Genomic DNA, 22,663 nt, shown 5'->3' on the forward strand with positions numbered 1-22,663 from the left:
TGATCTGCTGAAAGCCTACTCTTTGGTTGGTCTTTTGACCACCGTGTTTACAGTATTTGTTTAGCCTGCTTAGCAATCTGATCACAACTAGTTTAGACTTCCAGTTGTAGCAATAGGAAGAGTTTCTTGTGCTTATAACTTCTCAGGTTTTGAGTTCCTCACTAAACTGTGTATGTACTCATGAATCACTTCTATTTGGGAAGTTAAGAATTTGAACACTAATTATCCTCATTGAGGCTTAAAGAGTTTTGAAATGATATTCTTATTTTTGCAAATGAGAATAGGTCTTGCTGCCTCTAAGTTTATGGGGTAGGAAGTAAGGAAAAGTTGTTCAGGCAATCCCCAAAAGTAACAGTGGCAGTTTTTGCTCATTTTCTTAGTTGTCAATTGTGTCAGATTTCAAATTGAAAAATATGCCTCCGTCTGAAACTCAAAAGTGTGAACCAGAATTTAAGAGAAGTAGAATTTTGTACTGTATTATATGTTATAAAATATAATATAATGTAAATATAATATAATATATAAATAAATAAATAAAATATAATATAAATATATAAAATATAAAATGTATTATATGTTTTAAAATAAAATGAAAATTTTGCTTTAGGGTGTTATTCACTGCTTTGTATTTCTTATAAGAAACAGTAAATACTACTCATGGTAACATATTCTCTTAACATCACAAGGGATCAGGAACACATAGATAAATACTGAAGAATTATAATTTGGAACAAAGCATCTTTTATGGATTCTTGTTTCTCCTAATGTTGAAAGGTTGTCTCTGTCAGCTGTTAGTGTAACAGCTGTGAAGTATAGCAGATGCAGGCATTGTATATTTTAGGAAAAATCTCCTACTGGTTAATAACTAGAAAATTTTTGTATGAATCTTTATTATAAATGTGATTTTCCTAAACATCAGAGGACAAATTTTCCAAAAATATATGACTGTCACTATTACAGACCTAGTTCTCAGTTTAGCACTCCAGTCTTAGCTAAGGAGATGTAGAGATTCGAAAGATGTAGCATTTTAATTAGAAAAGACTGAGATGAACTAGGTTTATGAGCACAGTTAAGCTTTGCTTGCATGGAGATTGGTGTTGCAGAGAAAGACTTGTCAGCATTGGCAATCTGTGAACTACCAGCTGCCTTTTAAAAGCAGTGTCATCAATTGGATTACATTCAGACATGACTTACAATCTTTGCTGGAAGGGAAGAAGTATTGTGCTTCTTTTAGTGAGTAAATGTGAAAATTGATATTTATTTGCATGTAAGTAACATCCTGGGTATAAAAGTATACTTTTTGTTTGTTTGTTTTGTTTTTGAGACAGGGTTTCTCTGTGTAGCTCTGGCTGTCCTGGAACTCATTCTGTAGACCAGGCTGGCCTCGAACTCAGAAATCCGCCTGCCTCTGCCTCCCAAGTGCTGGGATTAAAGGCATGGGCCACCACTGCCTGGCATAAAAGCATACTTTATTCTTTTTTAGCAGTGTATTATGAAAACTACTAGTAACCATTTCTTAAAGTAGGCGTGTCACCAATACCAGTTTCTCCTGACAGTGCTTCTCACCTTTTCCTACATTATTTTCATTTTCCTCTGCAGGCGGGCTACTACTGCAGTTTCTTTTCAGTGCTCTTTATTTTTTATTGTTCTCAATTGTAGACCAAGTGGATTATCCCTGCCATGCACTGTGTGCTACTAACAAATGTTTACTGTGTTTCAAAGTTAGAAAGAGGGGAAAGTGCTCCACAGGTTGTACTGCATACACTAGGTAAAGACGAGGTAGGCGGGACGGAGCCTGCAGGGTTACTGCTGCTGATTACAAGGCCCTGTTTCCTTTTTTACATCATTAAACTTAAAAACACAGCTTATGAAAAGACCAAAAGGACTACTGAAATGTTTACATGACAGTCTAGAACTTAGCTATAACTCTCTGAACTAAAATTAATTTGGATAATAATAAGTACTTTAGGACATTTTTATACCATATGATTTTATCTAAATTCACTAGTTAGGAAATCCTAATCAGCATGTGTATTTAATATGCTAATTATATAGGTACAGTCTGATTTATTGCTTTTGCCATCTGTCTTCCTCTGTTTGGCTCAAAAAAAAGTAAGTAGATAAGAAGGGAAAATCCCAGGTTCTCAGTTCTGCCTATGCACATCAATCACCTGTGAGTCACCTTACATTATAAAAAATATACAATTGCTCAGAATGACAGTAGTTTAAAAGTCATTTCCCTAGGGATTTGATGGTAGGTACAGAAGTATAATATAACTACAATTAAAAGAAAAGAGGCTGGAGGGATGGAGCAGTTAAGAGGACTTGCTGCTCTTAGAGAAGACCCAAGTTTGGTTCATAGCTCACAAGTACCTGTAACTTCAGCTCCAGGGTGACTCAACACCTCTAGCTCTGTAGATACCTGTGCTCTTGTACACAAACTGCACACACAATATAATTAAGATAAAACAAAAATGAAAATGTTTTTTAAAGGAAACACAAGTTGGCCTAGAGCAGAGAGACCGTTATAAAGAAGGAGTAAACAGTTAGAAACTAGAAAACAAGGCCACTGGAAAAGATTAGAAGAAGTATTAGCATAGACTTCCAATTTTTTTTTTTTTTTTTTTTTTTTGGTTTTTTGAGACAGGGTTTCTCTGTGTAGCCCTGGCTGTCCTGGAACTCACTCTGTAGATCAGGCTGGCAAACTCAGTAATCCGCCTGCCTCTGCCTCCCAAGTGCTGGGATCAAAGGCGTGCGCCACTACCACCCGGCTTAAACTTCCAATTTTTTTTTTAAAAGATTTATTTATTTTATTTATTTATTTATTATATCTAAGTACACTGTAGCTGTCTTCAGACACTCCAGAAGAGGGTATCAGATCACATTACGGATGGTTGTGAGCCACCATGTGGTTGCTGGGATTTGAACTCAGGACCTCTGGAAGAGCAGTCGGTGCTCTTAACTGCTGAGCCATCTCTCCAGCCCTAGACTTCCAATTTTTAATGTTGGCATAAATAAAGATAAACCTGGAAAACAGATTCTGCTGTTCAAGGAAATAAGAATGCTGGAGCCATAGTAGTGCACAGGAGCCAACCTAAAGTTAGCTGGGAATGTTTAAGCATTAAATAATGAGAGTAATAAATCATAGCTCATAGAATATCCCATGAGCCCATACTTACATAAATGGGAGATTAAGGTTGAGATAGGAAGCACGTGAAAGTTTTTAAGTCAATACTCAGAGTTCCAGGTTTCACATGTGTCTTTACACTATCTCCCCGTCCCCAATCCTCTTTTCCATATTCTGGTCTTCTCACAATCTTCCCTCTACTCAGGATCATTTCTGTGGTAATTGGACTGAAAATCTATAACCTGAATTTAATCATGGAAAAGCGTCAGTGAAACTCAAGTTGAAAAATACACTACAAAAGTAACTATTGTCCATTAAAAAAAAAAAAAGGAAAAGTCACAAAGTCATGGAGATCACAGAAAAATAGAACTTTATGCCCTGTGTTTCATGTATTTATACCCCTTTCCAAGATCTATTTATCCTCTCTCAGTTTTCAAGACCATAAATATACACATCTCCGCACCCACAAATATAAATCTGGATTCTACACCTGGGAAAAAGTATGGTATTTGTCTGAGTCTTGGCTTATTTTGTTTAATGTAATGATCTAAAATTTTATCCATTTTTTAAAAATCTAATCTCATTTTTGTAGCTGAAAATTCCCACCGTGTGTGTATGTGTGTGTGTGTGTGTGTGTGTGTGTATGTGTATCTGTGTGTGTGTTTTCTTTATTCATTCATTACTTTTTGGTTAGATGTCAAATTTAAAAATATTCATAGAAACAGAGTTTAAACTTTACCAATCGGCAGCTCTGATACTAATAATTATTTCAAGTGGAAGAATCATTGAACATTAAACTTATGTGAAATTTTAATAACAAACTAAATATATAATTCTACTGCATTCTAGATTAATTTCAAAGGGAAAGTAATATATTCATAGATAAGCTTACCAGTCACCATCCTGAGCAGTTAGCAGTCCAAGTTGTGTCATCTAATTCTTGACAGGATGTGAGGCCGACTCAGCATCATTTCTGTAGTAAAGGGGGCCAAAGCACATAACCTGAGTTTAATCGTGCAAAAGCATCAGTACATTCAGTTGAAGAATACACTACAAAAGTAAAGATTCTACATTTTAAAAAAGGTCATAAAGTCATGATGATCACACACAAAAAACAAACTTTTCAAAAAAATGGGATATTAGAAACATGACAACTAGAAATTCTGAGTCAAATTGTAAAAAAAATTAATTTTGAAAATAAAAATAATATTTTACTAATATTTCATTGGTCTTAGATTCTAGAATTTGGTCTTTGTGCTTGCTTTGAGTATATGAAGACATAATTGTTTTGATAAAAACATGAGAATATTTAGGGCCATACATCATCTGAAATTTTGAAAATACTGCCAATACTATGAACATTTATATACATAATGTTATATACATACAATACATACTTTCTTTTTAGAAATAGAAAACTAAAACTTGAAACCTTTGGGGATCTGGTTAGACATCCATGGAAAGCATTTGTGCTGTTTTTGTTTGTCAGAAATTGCTTTTAAATAATGTTTTGAAGTGTAGAATGTACACAGCGGAGAAAGAAAAAGGTCAGGAATGTAATGAAGGAGTCCTAGCGTTTCTGGTGGACTTTAGAATGTCATTTCACTGGTAGGTAAATATGGCCTCATAGGAATGTTCATCTTTTGATTTTAGTGCCTCTTACATGTGGTGTGTGTGTGTGTGTGTCCCTGGAAAACATAACATTAGCAGTGTAATAGGCACTTATTTGCCCTTGATGATGTTAGGGTTTTTTCACTTACAAGTATTGTTGCCTGTTTACTCCCCACAACTGCTTAAAGCTCTGTTCTGTATTTCACTTTTGTCAGAGACTAGCCAGGGGCAGGGGATCAAGCAAATTTTGATTTGGTTAAGTCAGACAAACTGTTAGCTTTTTAAAATACTCCATATGTAGTACTATAAAGGAATATGGTTTACACTATTTTCATAGATGATTATTTTCCAAGTGCAAGGAAGTGTACACAAAAAGAAAATGTAAAACTCAGGGGTTTTATTTTTTTGTTTTTATTTTCATTCATAATCTTGTATTTATGAAATCTTGGACCTTTTTGGGGGTTCTTTCTAATTCTATATTCAGTAGTTAACTCAAGAATGAAAAGATTGCTTAAGTAAAAGTCTTTGTGAAAATTGACTAGCATTAGAGGTCTCTGTTTAGATGAGACTACCGTGGGGCGTTTGACTTACTGTGTACATCATTGGTGATTTTATATTCTCATGAATGCTGCATATTACAATGAAGCCAACACTTAGTTGAAGTTATATTTTATTTTTATAAGTAAGAAGTATTCTGAAGCCTAAAGTTTTTGCTAGATCTTTTTCATCCCCTGCAATGAGGTATTATACAAGGTAATCTTTCCTTTTTTTTTAGATTTTTTTTATTGGTTATTTTATTTATTTACATTTCAAATGTCCCTTTTCCAGGTTTCTCCTCCGAGAACCTCCCCACCCTACCCCCGCCTCTATGAGGGTGCAAAAATCTCATTTCTTGTGGTGCTCAATATACTATTTTCAGTCTTCTGAGTTGCTAGAGATTAAGTTTAGTCTTGACTATATTTAAACCTTTTAGCTCCCACTTAAAGACTTGGATAGCTATATATTTGGCATTCACTTGGGCTATTTTGGGGGTACCTTGATCTTGGTAGAACTATTTTTTTATCATTAGGTAACACATTACTGTAATAGAAGGGCTTTATAATTTTTATATTCTAGGTTCGAGTGGATTTTTTTTCTTTTTTTTCTTTCACATTGAAGTTATTCATTCTGTGCCAATAGTTATCAGCATTTTTCCCCCTAAACATTTGCTTGTACTTAAATTTTCACAGATTCACAGATGAGTTCTTACGGAGTTGCTATTTGGATATTGTTTGTGTTACTAAAACGTATAGGATAATTGAGATTTAGTCAGATCTTGTTAAATAAAAGATAAATAAGTTAACTATTCTCTAAAATTATCCTTATTTCAAAAGAACCGTAAGAATGATGAAGCTTCTTATGAGAAGATGCTGAAACTGAGGCGGGAGTTCAGCAGAGCCATAACGATTTTGGAAATGATTAAGAGAAGAGAAAAAACCAAACGCGAATTATTGCACTTAACACTGGAAGTTGTGGAAAAAAGGTAACATTGCTGCTCTTCCGTATTAAGAGGGCTGGGCTAGCCAGGTTTTGTGACAGTGGATATTGATTGTCTAGTAGAATTTCATTTCTACCTTTTTAAGATTAGTAGTTACTAGTTGTTTTTAAAAATTAGGTTGTTACAGACCTGAATTTCATTGAAGTGGGGGTATTTTGATATTATAGAGCAGTGGTTCTCAGCTTTCTTTTAACAGTTCCTCATTGCTGTGGTGACCCCTGACCATAAAGGTATTTCATTGGTACTTTATAACTGTAATTTTGCTACTGTTATGAATCATGATGTAAATAGTTCATAGGCAGGATATACGATACGACCCAAAGGGTCATACCCCATACATTGAGAACCACTAGTATAGAGAATTGATGGTTTTAGATATTGGCAGAATCATTGGACTTTCCTTAATGAAACCTAAGAGTCATCTTGCCTATTTGTCTCAATTACTTTTTCTTGAGCACTAAAGGAAATGAATGGTTGGAAAGCAAAATTTCCTGTTTACACTTTTCAGGATTATGATCTATTTTCCTGCATAATTAAATAGACTAAAGTTCTGTTAGGTTTTAGGGAATTTTGTGTTATGGCTGAAGTAACCATTCAAAGCAATATTCCTAGTGCTGGATAAAACACATTATGTGATTAATTTATGTATTGTATACCTTAGGCATTATTAAAGTTAACTGTTTATTGTGTTTTTAACTGGATCTCAAGTATGAACTTCTTTGGTTTTGTAACATTTCTCTTAGCAGTAATCTAATATTCTAAAGCTAGTCTTGGAGTTATGTACCTGTAATTTCAGCAGGAGAATCAGGAGTTGAATCTACTTTGATGCTACCTGGTTGGACCTTTGAGGCCCTGTCTCACCCCTTCCCATCCCTCAGAATTGATAATTCTATTTTGCTGATTCAGCTACTTAAAATGTCATTGTTTTGAATACATTTTTCTTTATTATTAAACTCTGCTTTATTTTCTTATACCTTATTGTCTTTTGAAGATATCATTTGGGAGACTATGGGGGTGAAATCCTTAATGAAGTGAAAGTTAATAGATCAGAAAAAGAGTTATATGCCAGTCCAACAACTCTTCATAATGGAAATCATCACAAAGTTCAAGAATGTAAAACAAAGGTAAATATTCTTTGGAGAGTGTCGTGAGTGGTCGTATTAATAACATAATATGGTGGTAAAGGAAGAAAATAAATAGCGCTTTTTTTTATGCCACCACTTTGATGGGTGTTTTTATAAACATACAAACCCATTAGTCCCTCAAGAATTCTACTTCTGTGACTTCTAGATCATAAGTATTAAGTGTTAGATTCACAGTTTGAGTTCATGTCTACCAAAGTGGATTGTTTTTAATGTGCTTTCTGCTTCTCTAGAAAACAGGGTCATTGCCAGAACCAGTATTTGCCAGTTCCATACCTTGATTGGTGTTAGAAAGTCCTCTACTTTCTGGGTAATAGTTTATTCCAAGTAAAAGAGCTAGCCTTGGTGAACATTGTATTTTTAACTAAAGCTTTGTATTTCTTTAGTACCAATTTGCTGTATTCGAATATTACTTAATTTGGGTATGAAAAATGTATAGAGCCTTTAATTTTAAGAAGTTAAGATTTAAATAAACATTGATATGAAACATCTAGACAGACATTATATATGACTTGGGGTGTTTGTGGAAAATTCATCTTTGAAAAATGTATAGTGATATTGTTCATGGGTTCAATTTTAAATGCTAAGGAAGAGTGTGGAGCAGTCTGACTCCTCCTCATTCAGCTCATGTCAGTTCAACCAGCAGGTTCTTATTAATCACAGGCATCTAGCCCACCTATCTGATTCCCTTTGAATCACACTTGTTTTGATAGCCCAAAAAAGTTATCAGCACAACAAATGTTGCTTTGAAAACTATTTTTTAATCCATTTGTATCAATCAGTGTTTTTCCCAAGAGTATAATTACTAGGCATTCAATATAAAATTTTAACCCATAATTATTGGCAGAAGTATTGAATTTTACTTTAGGCCTTTTCTAAAGTAAATAAAATAGTTTCTATTTTTAGAGACACATTGTTGTCTTACTCTGTGTACATAGTTGCTATATTTAATTTTCATTCATCCCACTTTAAAACATGGAGAATTGCTAACAATGTGGTTTCCTTTTTGATCTAATAGTTTTTCCCCTTATCCATCTCTATCAAGCAGCTTATATTTCACTAAGTATGATCTGTCCCTAAAACAGCATTTCTGTCGTGTGCACTGTTTCTCATTCTAAGGTATTTTTAATATATGGACTACATGAGACAATATATAACTTCCTTAATAATTTTAAACTTTTAATATTGTTTTTAATTTGTTGCTCAGAACAGTCAATTTTTAGGTTTTTTAAAAGTGACAGTTCTTCTTTTATCAAAAGCAGTACCAACCAGTATATAAAAAAAGCTTTGTGGAAAGGAGAAGGGACTAAACCCTTCAATCAGACCCTTTGCCAGATGGACTACACAGAACCCTGGGGTACTTGAGGACCATTTGATTATTGTTCAGTCAAGGCAATAATTACATGTTGTAAACAATGAAAGTGTTTGTCTAGCTCATAAATTTATTTTTTTCAAAACATTACCTCACATAGAGATTTTTATAAATTGGAAATTAGTGTAAAACTAAATAAGCTAGCAATCCAATTCAGTTATTTCTAAAAATAAAGTAATGAATTTTGTTCACCAACACAATGGATTTAAGTAAGAATTAAATTTAAATACCTTTTAAACATGGGATGGCATGATAATATAATAGCCTAAAAATTATAGATTTTTAACTACTCATAAAAAAAACCTTAAACACCATAATTATTTTTCATTATAAATAACAGAAAGTAAATCTAAACCATGTTTCAGTTTATGACATAATAAAGTTTTCATACTAAAAACAATAATTAAAATTAACTCCTAAAGAAAAATGTATGTTTTTCAAAGAGGAGCATAGTTTTTCATGATTTCTAAAATGATTTTCATTTCTTCCTTTTGGGGGAAAATTCGTCCTGTAAACAGCACCCTCATCCTTTGTCTTTGAAAGAAGAGGCTTCTGATGTGGTTCGTCAAAAGAAGAAGTACCCAAAGAGGCCTAAGGCCGAGGCTGGGATAGCCCCTCAGCAGCCCACTCCTGAGCCATTGCCTGTGATCAATAAGAGGGACATTAAGCAATATGACTTTCAGAGCTCAGACGAAGATGAATTTCCACAGGTGCTTATTTGAAACTGTTTTAAACACATGTCCTCCTCCTCTTTTATATTGCTGTGTTTTGCAGTGTAATTGGCATCTTCGTCTTGATTCTGTTTCAAACTAATGTCATAAGACATTTTCTACATATTTCATAAGTATACATGTATACACACAGATATGTTGCCACTAGCTTCGTATTTACTCTTTGTTATATTTTTGTGAGCTATAGAAATTTATTTTGTATGGGACATTTACATAGTTTTCAGGTTTTGCCTTTTATTAAAACAAACATCTTTATCTTCTTCCTGTTTCTAACATGGCTTTTTAGAAATAGCATTACTGAGTCTAAGATATTAGTATTAAAAAAACATTTACACATAAGTATGTACCAACATTGTTCTTTCTTTCATATTCTACCAACATAATCTCTTTTTGATTTAATATAAATTTTATTTGTCAGTAATAGCAATTTTATTTTAAAGATTTAAAAGAACTAATTAAAGTTTTAACTTTTAAAAAAAACCCACGTCAACTATTCAACAGTTTCTTGGCAAAGTATTTAGAATTAATTTTTTTTAATTTTATTTTTATCATTGCTATTTTTATATGTATATACTAAAGGGTGAGGTTATTTTTTTTGAAAAAGTACCTGGTCTGACAAAAACCTAATTTTCTTTTTTCTGTATGACCTAAAGCATAACAAAAAAATACTGTAACCACTTGAATCTACTACCAAATGTGTCATGTTTTAATGTTTTATTTATTTAAAGGCAATTTTCTTTTAAAAGTCAACATCACATATACAATTTTAGTGCAAGACTGCTCATAAAGCCATGTAAAACCCAGTTCATAGGAATGTGTTCCCTGTGGCTATGTTTTTTTTTACCCTGTCACTTACTTAGCTTTTTTTTTAATCCTAAACAATATTGCAGTGTTCATATGTGTTAATAAATACACAAAAATATGCTTTATGTTACTTGTTCTTAAGAACCACTTAATAAAACCAGTCAGTATATTTGTCAGAAAAACTATCCAGTTTGGGATACCCCTTTGTAGTCATGGGAAAGTCATCAGATAATCATTTTCAAGAAATGAGGAATGTAATGAATGAAAAACCTATCAAGTTCTTCCAGGTAGAGAAAGCAGAAGCTGCAGCAAACGTATAGCGTGATGAAAGGGAAACATATCAGTTTGCATGGCAGGAGTCAAACAGAAGAGAGAGGGAAAGATAGAGCAGAGGGCGTTAAGGAAAGTAGGTAAATGGGAAATTATTAAAAAGCCTGTCAGAAAATGACACAGTTAAATACATCCATATAAAGTTTAGATAAGGCTTCATTCAGCATAGTTTGTTATACATTCCTTATGTATTAAGTTTTCATTTCAGCTCAAAATTTTTATAGTTCATTACATTGTCCCCCTCCCTTACATTAAAATTGCATCTTACAAGTTTCCTGAGACCTTTTCCTAAGTTTTAGACAACTTTTGTTAGTTTTTATGGTATTTTCTCATTATTTCAGACTGTTTGCTTGTATGTTGACATCACTAAATAACATAGGTATTTAGACTGAAGTTCTAAATTCTCCCAGGAGTGGATTCCAGGACACGTTGGAAGAGATAATATGTTACCTAGTAAACAATGAACAAGGGAGTAGATAAGCTAAAGGAAGTATTTTAACCAAGGCTGACTACCCTACTGTAGCTGGACCAGTGGAGACCCTGTCTGTCTGTATTAATTGCACTCCTGGCTCTCCTTTAGTTGCTCTGTGGTACTACCTTTCTGTGTGTGCTGGAGTCCAATCTAGAGAATGATACTTGGGAAGGAGTGAGGCACTTCATGCAGGAAATTTTAGACATCTGTAGAGGAACCAAACTGCAAAGTTGAGATTTCTTTACAGTCTGAGTTTGGGAGTTGGTACCTCAGGAAGGAGAATCAGCCCCTGCTCACTGTGCCTTCCTTCCCTGTGGGCTATTAAAGGCATGTTGGAACCTTAAATAAATGCCCTTCTTCTGAGGTGACCCAGCTCCATGGGAATCACCACAGTTTGGAATTAATGTGGAGGGGGAAAACTCCTCTCCAAAAAGGAATGGGATTTTTAAGATTCAAAACTATCAAGTTAATAAGGTGAGGCAGGTATTTTGTGAGGAAAAGATACACTGCTAAGTTAGATTGAGAGACAATCCAAACTTAAGGACTAAGGCTTTTGTGTTGTTTGAACATTATATTTATTGTCTCTCTGCTATACCAAAGTATATTTTATCAGATATATTATATCATCACTTAACCTGTTCTTATGACATCAACTTGTGCTCTATTGAGTCAGTTCTGCCCCAGGAGTACTTTTTAGACTATGTAAGGAGATTTGGCTGGTAGCATCTGGTCCTGGCAAAAAAAACTCTTTAATGTAGCAACTCTTTAATTTAAAAACCTTTACACTTTTCCTCTACTATTGTAGTCTTAAATTTTCTCTCAGCAACCAATGTTTTTATATACTTGGCTAAATTTTTTGTTTCTGCCATGCTAGGTTTAGGCAGTGATTTAAGGAGCTAGAGAGATGGTTCAGTGGTTGAGTTCACTTGCTGCTTTTACTAAGGACCCGAGTTTGCTTCCAGTACCCACATGGCACCTCACAGCTTGCTGTGTCTAGTTCCAGAGAGTCCAGTGCCCACTTTTTCCTAGCATCTGACCTTATTATAGAGAGAAGGTCCAGATAAAAATTACAACTACCTATAGGTGAGGCATAATTGTCATCATCAAGCATTTATGCCTATACAATTTATGACTATATAAATGGGATATATAAAAACTATACTGATATATCTAGCCTTTGTTCAGAAATAGTACCAAGTGTGCTTAGATGCATGAATGAATCTTAAAAAGGATTTTTACCTACAGAAAATATTTACCAGTCATTAAATGTTTCAGGCAAATTAGCTACCTGCTGGATGTAGGCAGCTGTGTTTGTGATCTGACTTTGTTTTCATTCATTATATACATTGATTTGTTAACTTGGTAACTGCTAAATGGAGCACCTGTTTTATCCAGGTACCATCTCCAGCATCAGAACCTGAAGAAGAAAATGATCCTGATGGTCCCTGTGCTTTCAGAAGGCGGGCAGGATGCCAGTATTATGCTGTAAGAACTTTGTTTTTTGTGGTATTTTTGTGAGCTGGAATTAACAGATCATTCATGTCAAGGTAACGTAGGCTGAGTCTAAAAGTGGGAAGTGCATCAATATTCCTTATTTAATGCCTTCTGTGGCATGTGAATACCAGCAGAAGAAGATGAAAGATACCAAATTCTTTCACAGAATATTAGAATTTTTTACTTAGACAACTCCTATTTTCAAAATTACTTCATTTGTAGCTTTAATTACAGTTGTGAAAATTAATTGCACATGTCTTAAGTTAGCTTTAGAACTTTTGGTGGCTTCTGGGTATTCACTGAAATGTGTATGTGTGAGTGCATGTGTGCGAGTGTGCATGAGAGAGAGAGAGAAAGAGAGAGAGATACATACCCAATAGTATAATTTTTAAAGTTTATGGTAAAGTTGTCTGATAATTGTATCCATAAATTTCAGACACATTAGGAATCTCTTTTTGTTATTAATGTCCCATTTTGGGCACAGTGTTTAGAGAATAGCCTTGGTGTCCCAGTGCTAAGGTTTTCTGTCAGGTATTTAACTATAGAGTAGAAAAGGTAGTTTTATCCTGTTAGCATGGTTTATGCAAACCAGCTGACTGCATTATGGAATGCACAGATAGATGGCTTTTTTGAAAGCAGACTTAGTGTAGGAAGGATAGGGATTTGTTTTCAGGTTATGCTGATAGAAGATGGGAAAACTCCTATACATGGGGACAAAGTATGATGCATGCAATTAAAAAAACAGGATGATGCATGCAATTTAAAAGGCCAAGAAACAGGGTCTACGTTCCTTAAAGCAAAGAGCTTAAGAGCTTGGCCTGTGCATATACTTCTCCTAAATTTTAGTTGCCTCTTGCAATCCCTAAAAAAATTCATTCTAGTTTATCATGTAGAAAAACTATAAATTATTAATTTTATCCCTCTCTATATAAAGAAACCTAAAACATATTTTTATAGGTTTTTTAAAATACTAAATATATATAGTTTGGAATGGGTAATTTCGATAAGGAAACTTTTTGTCTAAATTTGATTAGCTTTTGATTTTAATTTTATAAATTTTAACTGGATTAATACATTTTAGCCTCAATTTTATAGTTTTTCATCTAAATTTTAATGTTCTTCTAATATGATTTGCAGTCATTCATTTTTATCATGATTTAACTTTTCTCCATTTTCTCTTTCTTTGCAGCCGCGTTTGGACCAGGCTAGTAACCATACATATGATAATTCAGAGTTGGCAGACTTGGCTAAGCTGAGGTCTAAGCACTGTCTTACGACACTTACAGTTCCAAGAAGATGCATAGGATTGGCAAGGAGGCGAGTTGGCAGAGGCGGAAGGTGAGCTGCTCTGACTTCCGTATCATTTTCAAGCTGAAAGGGAATCAATAAAGAAACAATTCTTTATGATGTACATATGTATGTCTTATATTGCTTTACAGGGTCATAATGGACCGAATATCCACAGAACATGACCCTGTCCTGAAACAGATAGACCCTGAGATGCTGAATGGGTTTTCAAGTTCTTCCCAAACTATAGACTATTCTTCTAATTTCTCTCGGACCAATGCTTCCAGTAAACCTTGTGAAAATAGACTGTCTCTTTCTGAAATATTAAGCAATATCAGATCATGTCGACTACAGTGTTTCCAGCCAAGGCTACTAAATGTACAGGACATTGATAGTGAAGAATGTACCTCAAGAAAACCAGGGCAGACTGTGAGCAGTAAAAGAGTTTCTGCAGCATCTGTAGCTTTATTGAACACCAGCAAGAACGGCATATCAGGTAAGCATTAAAAGGTCTGTCACAGGTCTCTGCTGCTGCTCTTTTCTCCTTCATGTCCACTATGTAATAAATGAACTCACAGTACATTTTGGAGACTTATTTTCCTACTTCTATTTGGAAAATAAATTTTAGTTTAGTTCTCAGCCTAAGAGATGGCACCTTACTAAATGACTTGAATTTTACATGTGAGTGGTGTGGCAAGTGTGTGGACTAAGCCCAGTGTTCCTGTGAGCTTACTACTTACTGGCTGCCTCCTGATCATTGCTCTACAATGCTGGCTATTTCTTATGTTAGAAAATGTTCATTGACTTGGATGGATGGAATGTAAGCATTGCTCCTTGAGAGTTCTATTGAAAGCGTTTCTAGAAAATGATTTTTTTTTTTAAAGATGCTATTGAATAGTGATTTTCGTCAACATGCTTACCTTTCTAGTTAAGATCAGAAATATCTTTTTCATTTTAAGAGATACTGTGCTAGATATATTAACATGTGTTTATAACCTAATCAGGAGTTCAGGGTCATCCTTGGCTACATAGCTACTTTGAGGCTGTGCCTTCCTATGTATGTATGTATGTATGTATGTATGTATGCATGTATGTATGTATGTATGTATGTAATGAGTTGTTGCTCACATAATTTAGTGTTTTTATGGTATATACATTAAGAATAATTTGAATATCTAGGTATTCCAAAGTATAATTTTGATTTGTTTTATTCTGTGGATAATCTTATTATATGTCTATAAGTATGTATAATTTATAAATATGTTTATAATATGTACTGCAATTATGCATGGTATCCAGTGGAAATGTATTAAATAAAAACCTCTAATTTCATTTTTAAAATAATTTACTCAACAGTTCCATGAACATAAATGGCATATTCTGGTGACATATGTTCCTCTCCTCTTTCTTATTTCCTCCCTGCCCTTTCAAAGCCCTTCTTCCACCCTTCAAGTCCCTATTCCATTTTGTTAACTTTTTGTTTTGGTGTGCTTTTGTTTAATCATGGCCTTTACTGTGGACGTGGGAGTGAATCTATTCACTGGAGTATGAATGACTCACCAGTAGCTACATGACTGAAGTAGATAGCTGACTTCCTCTCTACCAGCAGCCCTAGATTGCCATTAGATCCCCTGGATAGTACAGGGACCCATGAGATCCTCCCCTGTCTGTGAATTTTATTTACTGGTTTGTTCCTGTATGTGTCCTGTGCTGCCAACAACAGCTGTTGTGGATTCCTGAGTATAGTGACCAGGTCATAAGTCTAAGACAGTATTCCACAGCCTCTTTCCCTGTTGTTCATCTTGTAGTTCATCTTACTCCTTTCTTCAGTGTTTCCTGAATCTCGGTTAGGATGGTTTGAGAGCTTGCTTTGAGGCTGAGCACTCCACAGTCACCAGCTGTGGGTCTTTGCATGAACTACTATTAACAAGGAAACATAAGCATATCTAAATTATTTCCTGGATGATGCCTTGGCCGGATGCTGAAGTTATAGTAAACTTCTTTAAAATTATTTTAAATTCCTTCAATTTGGAATCTGATATCAGTGCTGCTCACAGTCTTGTGTGTGAGCTGTTTTTCAGTTTGCTGTAGACATCCATCCATTTGAAGGTTGCAGTAGAGAATCAGAGTTGTTTGAATGAGTGGAAGTTAGCCTCTATTTCTCCAAATATCTTGGTTCCTTTTCTCCAAGCTGAACTTTAAGAAAATGATGCCTCTTTCTATATATACTTTGTGAGTTGGTGAAGCTTAGTGAGCCTTTTATCTGAAATGGATAAAAATATCTCATAATTTGAGATCTTTGAGTTTCTAGAAATCTGTTATTACAGGAAGTTAAACAGTATTGAGTTTTTCCAGTCAATTCCCAAGATTATTCAAAATCATATGAATAGAAATTTCTGTACCAGACACTGCTCAAAAAGGGAATTCAAAACATATCCTATATAGGTGTTGATAATTGTGTTTGACTATATGTTGGCTTTTTAACTCTACCAATAGATAGCATGTTTAAAATGATTTGAATGGATTCTCAATTTGAGTATTTACAGATTTCAACTATATGTCCCAAATGAACTCTGGATTTGACATAAATGTTTTCTAGATAATATATGTTTTCTGTTGCTATATCAATTCTGAATATATACTGATCCAAAATTATAACTTAATATAACTGAAACTGTTTTCTTTTTTTTTTTTTTTTGGTTTTTTGAGATAGGGTTTCTCTGTGTAGCCCCTGGCTGTCCTGGAACTCACTCTGTAGACCAGGCTGGCCTCGAACTCGGAAATCCACCCAAGCACTAGGATTAAAGGTGTGCGCCACCACTGCCCAGCGAATTCAGTCTTTTTAAATCAGCTTTTCTTGTTTATATGTTAGTAAAGCAAAGAGCTTATTTACTTCTAGACAGCCTGAGGTCTTCTTGTCCTTGAGATCATTAGAATTTTTGTTTTTAATACATTTTTAAAATATTGGGCTTGTGGCCTGGAGAAGTTCATGTTTATTCAGTGGTAGAGCTTGCCTAGGCTGGACAGGTCCTAGGTTTGGGTCTTTGCACCACGCTGGGAGTGAGAGTGTCAGACATGGGACTGTAGGTATGTAGTGCACAAGCTGGGTAACTGAAAGGAACTTCCCAGTACAGTTCAGTAAATACCCAGGTGGGTTCCCTTCTGTGCCTAATAATTGTGTCATTTACTCATTTGGGTGAACTTTGGTCTCAAAAGCTGTATATTTTTTAAAACTAATAGGATAGGCATATAATTTTACCTGTTTGAGTTTTCTTTCCCTGTTTGGAAATACCAATAAATGAAGAATTTAAGCAGAAATGAAATCCCATGTACTTAGCAACAATTCTTGTTTCTATGGCATGTTCTTAGATCTTAAGGAAAGCAGGTAAGGAGGCTGTATCACCTGCATATTCAAACGCAAGTGGCCTAAGCCTTTTTATGTTCATGTTGTTAGTTAACATGAATAATTTTTTAAAGTCAAAATCTCTGTGTGGAAAAGGTGTCATTTAATGTATTGATTATCCAGAGATAGGATCTCCATGTAGCCCAATCGGGCCTCAAACTTAATGATCTTCCTGCATCAGCCTCTTTGGTGCTAGGATTACATATGTATCCCATCATATCTAACTTACGTTTATCATTTTTGATATGCTTCAAAGAAAATTTAAATGTGTGCCCTAAATATTAGAAAGACTAAAACAGAAAACGTATTTTAAATGAAATGAGAAGCATTACTAATTACTACATAAAGGTATTAATTTAAAAACTCAACTGAACTGAGAAAGGAAAGAGGCTCTATTGAACATAGCAAGTAAATAAACAAACATTATTTCATATAAAGTTATTTACAGTTTTATATACAAAGCACTGTTTAATGATTGAAAAGTTGAGGAAGAAAACAATATATTCAAGAAGCTGGCAGTACATGGCAACATTCCATTCTCTATAGAAGTAGTGGGTACTAGAGTCAGAAGTCATTTGAAACTGATACTGTCAATTTAAAAAAATTTTTTTTCTTTAGTATAAAATTCAAGAAAACCTGTTTCATATGTAAAACAGCTTTATTGATTCAAACTTAAAGAGCCAGATTTTTGGTCAACATAGTTTTTACTGCTATACAGTTTAAGTTAACATGAACAGTTTATATATTGTTCCAGGAGGAATTCCTGAGTTTTCATTTATTTAGTTTCTTTTCCCATTCTTAAATTGCCATGAAATCTTTGCAAGGATAAAAAGTGTTAGGAAGTGAAATTGCTTTAACAACTAATGTAAATACTCATAAGGTTGTATTTATTTGGGGAGATTATGGCCTCTCTAAAGGTAAGAAAAGTATTCAGACCTAAGCTATTAAAATACTGTAGCATAACTGTAAAAGGAGTTAGCAATCCTTTAATATTAACTACTGTGCTTGGATATTGAAAATCTATCATCATTATCCCAGGTGTATCCATTTGTTCCTCATCTCTCGACCCTTCCAACTCTGGCAGTTATTTTCCTGTATCTCCAACTTATGATTAAGAACATTTGTAGGCTCGCACAGTAACTCCAGCTCCCCTAGCTTTTCCCTGGAAACCTCCAGTGTTTCATGAGAACCACTGCTTACTCTGTACTGTAACATGTAAGATATAAGACAGAACCTCCTCATCTGCCTGCCCCCAGTTCAGACCCAGATCTGTCCCTTACAGTGAAATCCTGGTATGGTCATCATTGCTTTAAACCATTTGCTGTAATGCACAACAAAGACTCACCAAGAGAGAATGCAAGATAACATAATCTTCACCAGCACAGTAGTTCTCCAGTAAACTGAAAACTTGATCTAGGCCAGTATTTGAAAAACCATGCTTTCTCAAGAATATATCTTAGCCCAGTTTAAGAAATCCTGTTAAAAATTAAAAAGCAAAGGTGGACACAAAAAGATTCATATTTCATTATTAGATTATCATTCCAGAGTAACTAGAACATGTTCTGTTTATTTTTCTCTTTAGTTTATCAGTGGACAGCAATACAAAAATCAAGAAATACTTGAATATATTTCATATAACCACAAGAATGCCTCTGTGGATCCAATCTTAGAACTTTGTAGTTATGTCATTGTATAAAGGCTGTGAAGTATCCAGAGTGGGTTTTTTTTTGTTTTTTCCTTCATGGATCATTAACCAGAGACCTGGAGAGAAAGGTGCAAAGAGCTTACTCAGCCCAGGCAGAGCGCCATATAGGAAGCATTCAGTAGAAAAGTAATGGCCATTAAGTGTCTGTAAAGGCTGTATGGAGTCATCTGAAGAATAAAAGCTAACTAGTGCAGGAGGGGTAGCAAATCAGTGTATAGAAGGGAGCCAGAAAGGGCACTTTTGTAAAATACTGGCAGTGATGTAACAAGCAGCAAGAAATGCAAGGTTCTACTGTGTACAGTGTTGGATACATAAGGAAGAAATTCTTTAGTGAATATACCAATCTATCAGAGGATATTAGCCAGGAAAATTTGGAAAGCTGTTTACTTAAAGAAAAGAATGCTTCCCATATACCTAAAGCAGTTAAGTATTGTCACCTTTCAGGATGGACAGGTTTGTGGTAATTGTGACCTGATAAAACCTTGGAGAGTGAAGTAAGATTGCCCTTAAGCCGCCAGCTCGTACAGTAAACTAGTGAGAAGAGTTCAAGAGTTCATACGGCTGCAAGCAGGAAGAGAGCTTGTTGTTTGATCCATCACCACTTCTGCCTATGCCACTGCCACCAACCAATGAGGAGTTCCTTTCCTGCATTTCATCCCAAATGGATGTATTCACTGTAACCGTGACCTTTCTGATGCATTTTAATGTATGCCACTAGTTGACTCATTGTAAAAAGAAAATAAATCTCATGGAAATATTTCAGTAACTTGGGGAAAATAATCTACTGAGAAAGTGTTTTTAATCTAAGTTTTACTCTTTCCCACAAATTCATCAACCCTGAGAATCAGCTCACTGTGTCTGTATCTCTTAACCACCTTTCCTTTAACCACTCCCGCTAACAAAGGAGTTACCGTGTTTTTTGCTGGATGTGGGCACACATCTATGATTGTGGTGTGAGAGAGGTAGAAGCAGGTTATCATGGGTTCAAGATCATCCTCCACTGCATAGTGAGTTCTGGGCCAGCCTGGGCAATGTGAAACCTTGTCCTAAAGAGGGGTGGGTAGTTGTTCCAGCTTTGTATCTTAGAATTGAATAAATAAGTAAACAGTACTCTAGAAAATTCTAGATAAAGAACAGTTTGAAACATAAAACACCCTAATGACATTCTATTTCTGAATGTCAGGGATAAAATAGCAAACTTAGCTTGAGTAAAGGGTATCTGTAAAGTACTCTGAAAAGATAAGCTTGAGTAAAAGCTTATCTGTATTGTAGAATTGGGTTTTGCTTGATTTTAGGTTTTGGATATGGTTTTGTTTGTTGTTGTTTTATCAGTGATTCTTAACCAGAAGTGGGGTCAGGAATAAGAATCTTAGTACTGCTTTTAAATGTATACATAAATTGCTACTTGCTCACTGAAGTGTGCAGAACACTTAGTGGTCAATATTTTGTTAGCTGTGGACCAAGAGTAATTGGTCCCTATGTAGCCTCAAGCCAGTATTTCTGCCTTAGCAGGATCATTGCCAGGGACCACCACACTCAATACCAAAAATAGTTTATTTAATTAAAAATGACACTTTATTTACTAATTTAAATAACAGTTAACTGTTCCATATCTGACATATTTAAGAATGATTTAGAATATTTGTATGAACTTTAGTGGCTAATATACCTTATCAGATTATTTGAAATCTGAATGCTCAGATTCAAAACTCTTTGAATATATAAACTCTTTGAATACAATAAAAAGGTTCTATCTAGATGGGTTTATCAGGGTTAGTGTTTTATTCTAAATTGCTGTCATCTTACCAACTGCCCCACAAGGCTTTGAACAGAGAAAACAAGAGTCTCGTTCACATTTCTGTTTTTAAGTGGCACTAAAAGTGTAATGTCTTACTATTTATCCATAAGTTATTAAGCATGAGTCACACTTTTCCACAATGTAAAGCTCAGATCTAGTCAGAGCATTGGTTCATTGGATTTTGCTAGCTTTGGATTCTCTACCTTTTCCTTTCCAAATGGCTCAACATAGAAGACATATAAGACTTGCTAAATTATTTAGATTTATGGTTTTTCTTCCTGCCTTCATATCTAATAAGCTATTTTTTTCATCTCTTTCCCCAAGGTTTTCAAAAAGCTGGAAATTCATGAATACTTCATATTTTCATTTGATTTTGAAGATTATAACTTTAGACTTAATTATTTTATTTAAAAATAGAACACTTGCAATGAATTTAACATGTACAAAGAAAGACTTTTGATTTTGTTGGTAATTCAGTAAAATAACTATTGTATACTTCAAAAATACAGGTAAAGATTCTAAAGTGAGCAGTATAATAAATATAACAGTGTTTGGAATCCTCTAGAAATAAAATATTTATTTCCCCTCATAATCCAATAGAAGTTGTGCTGCTATACCATATAAGAGAGATGAAAGTGTACCTAAAGCTTTGCCATCTTACTAAGCACAGCTTAGCCATTTGTCTATATTACTGTCAAATTACTATCAAAATATTCTTATATGACAATCTTACTGAACACAAACCTTGAGGGGGTAAGGTACCTCGGTTGTAGATCATACTGATTAGATTTCTCAGCACATGTAAACATTGACTGACATTACTTTGTTTCTCCCCAGATGTACTGTGGACTTTATATTAATAACCTTTTTCTAGTTCATTTTTCCCTATAATCACCAAGATTCCTAGGGCACATTCTGCATGGGAGTAGACAGTAAATTATTACTGATTGAGTGAAATAGAAAATAAATCTTTTTTTTTTTTTAATAAGTAGGATTAGGCTAGAGATGTAGCTCTGTGGTGGGATTGGCTTAGCTGAAGATGTAGGCCCCATAGCACTGCAAAGAGAAAAGAAAGGAAGAGTGAAAATTACTTTTAAAAGTATGTGTATTCTGGTGTCATTGGACACTTATATTCTAAATAAGTGCTAATTTCTGTGAAAATACCTTGTGTTCGCTAAATTGCCTTATCAGCGACCCACTTAAATATGAGTTCCTGAAATTCCATTTACATTTCTTTGAGAAAAATGTACCTATTGTAACTCTTTTGAACTGATCATTCTGTCAGCTTAAGGAAACAGGGATCTTGCTCTTACTTAAAACCCATAACTTTGTACACTCTTCAGAGCATTGTTGGTTGCATCTGAAGGTCCCCTCTAACTCTAGTTTTCTAAAAATGTCTCCTTCCCAGCCCTTACTTTATAGAATTTATTTCAGGCATTGACTGCACTGGCTCACACTGGGGCTTATGGCTGCTGAATATGATTGTTTTCTATTCCAGTTTAGAATCAGAAAGGAAAGTATTTTCACTAAGTGTCATAAAAACTGGCAGAAGTCATCTGTCTCTCACTAAGGCTGTAACTTGGTTATTGTTTATATTTGCAATAGTAAATGCATATATTTGTCATTATTCTTACTGGTGTTATACCATGGGCATCCTACTGTGGAGAACTAAGAGACTCCAAAGCTGAGGCCAGCATGATGGCTCAGTGAGTAAAGAATGACACTTGCCACCATGCATTGTGATACACATACCCACATACTAAACACACCAATAAACATAAAAAATGCCCACAAAAATTCAAAAACAGATTTCAATTCCATCATGTTATACAGTTAAAAACTGCATAGGA

General features: G+C 34.5%; 1 protein-coding gene across 2 annotated transcripts in view; it reads left to right on the forward strand.

Annotated features, from left to right (window-relative positions):
• Epc2 (enhancer of polycomb homolog 2) overlaps positions 1-22,663 on the forward strand; it is a 95,496-nt gene that overhangs the window by 66,396 nt on the left and 6,437 nt on the right. Inside the window, exons 5-10 of one of the 2 annotated variants that reach the window (XM_031370182.1) lie at positions 6,112-6,260; positions 7,267-7,399; positions 9,308-9,499; positions 12,522-12,611; positions 13,810-13,958; positions 14,060-14,403. In XM_031370182.1, the coding sequence (XP_031226042.1) occupies positions 6,112-6,260; positions 7,267-7,399; positions 9,308-9,499; positions 12,522-12,611; positions 13,810-13,958; positions 14,060-14,403 (1,057 nt within the window). The remainder of the gene's footprint in view (positions 1-6,111; positions 6,261-7,266; positions 7,400-9,307; positions 9,500-12,521; positions 12,612-13,809; positions 13,959-14,059; positions 14,404-22,663) is intronic. The other variant, XM_031370183.1, reaches the window with a different exon arrangement.

Source organism: Mastomys coucha, unplaced genomic scaffold (assembly GCF_008632895.1).
Source record: "Mastomys coucha isolate ucsf_1 unplaced genomic scaffold, UCSF_Mcou_1 pScaffold15, whole genome shotgun sequence".
NCBI classification, from domain to species: domain Eukaryota; kingdom Metazoa; phylum Chordata; class Mammalia; order Rodentia; family Muridae; genus Mastomys; species Mastomys coucha.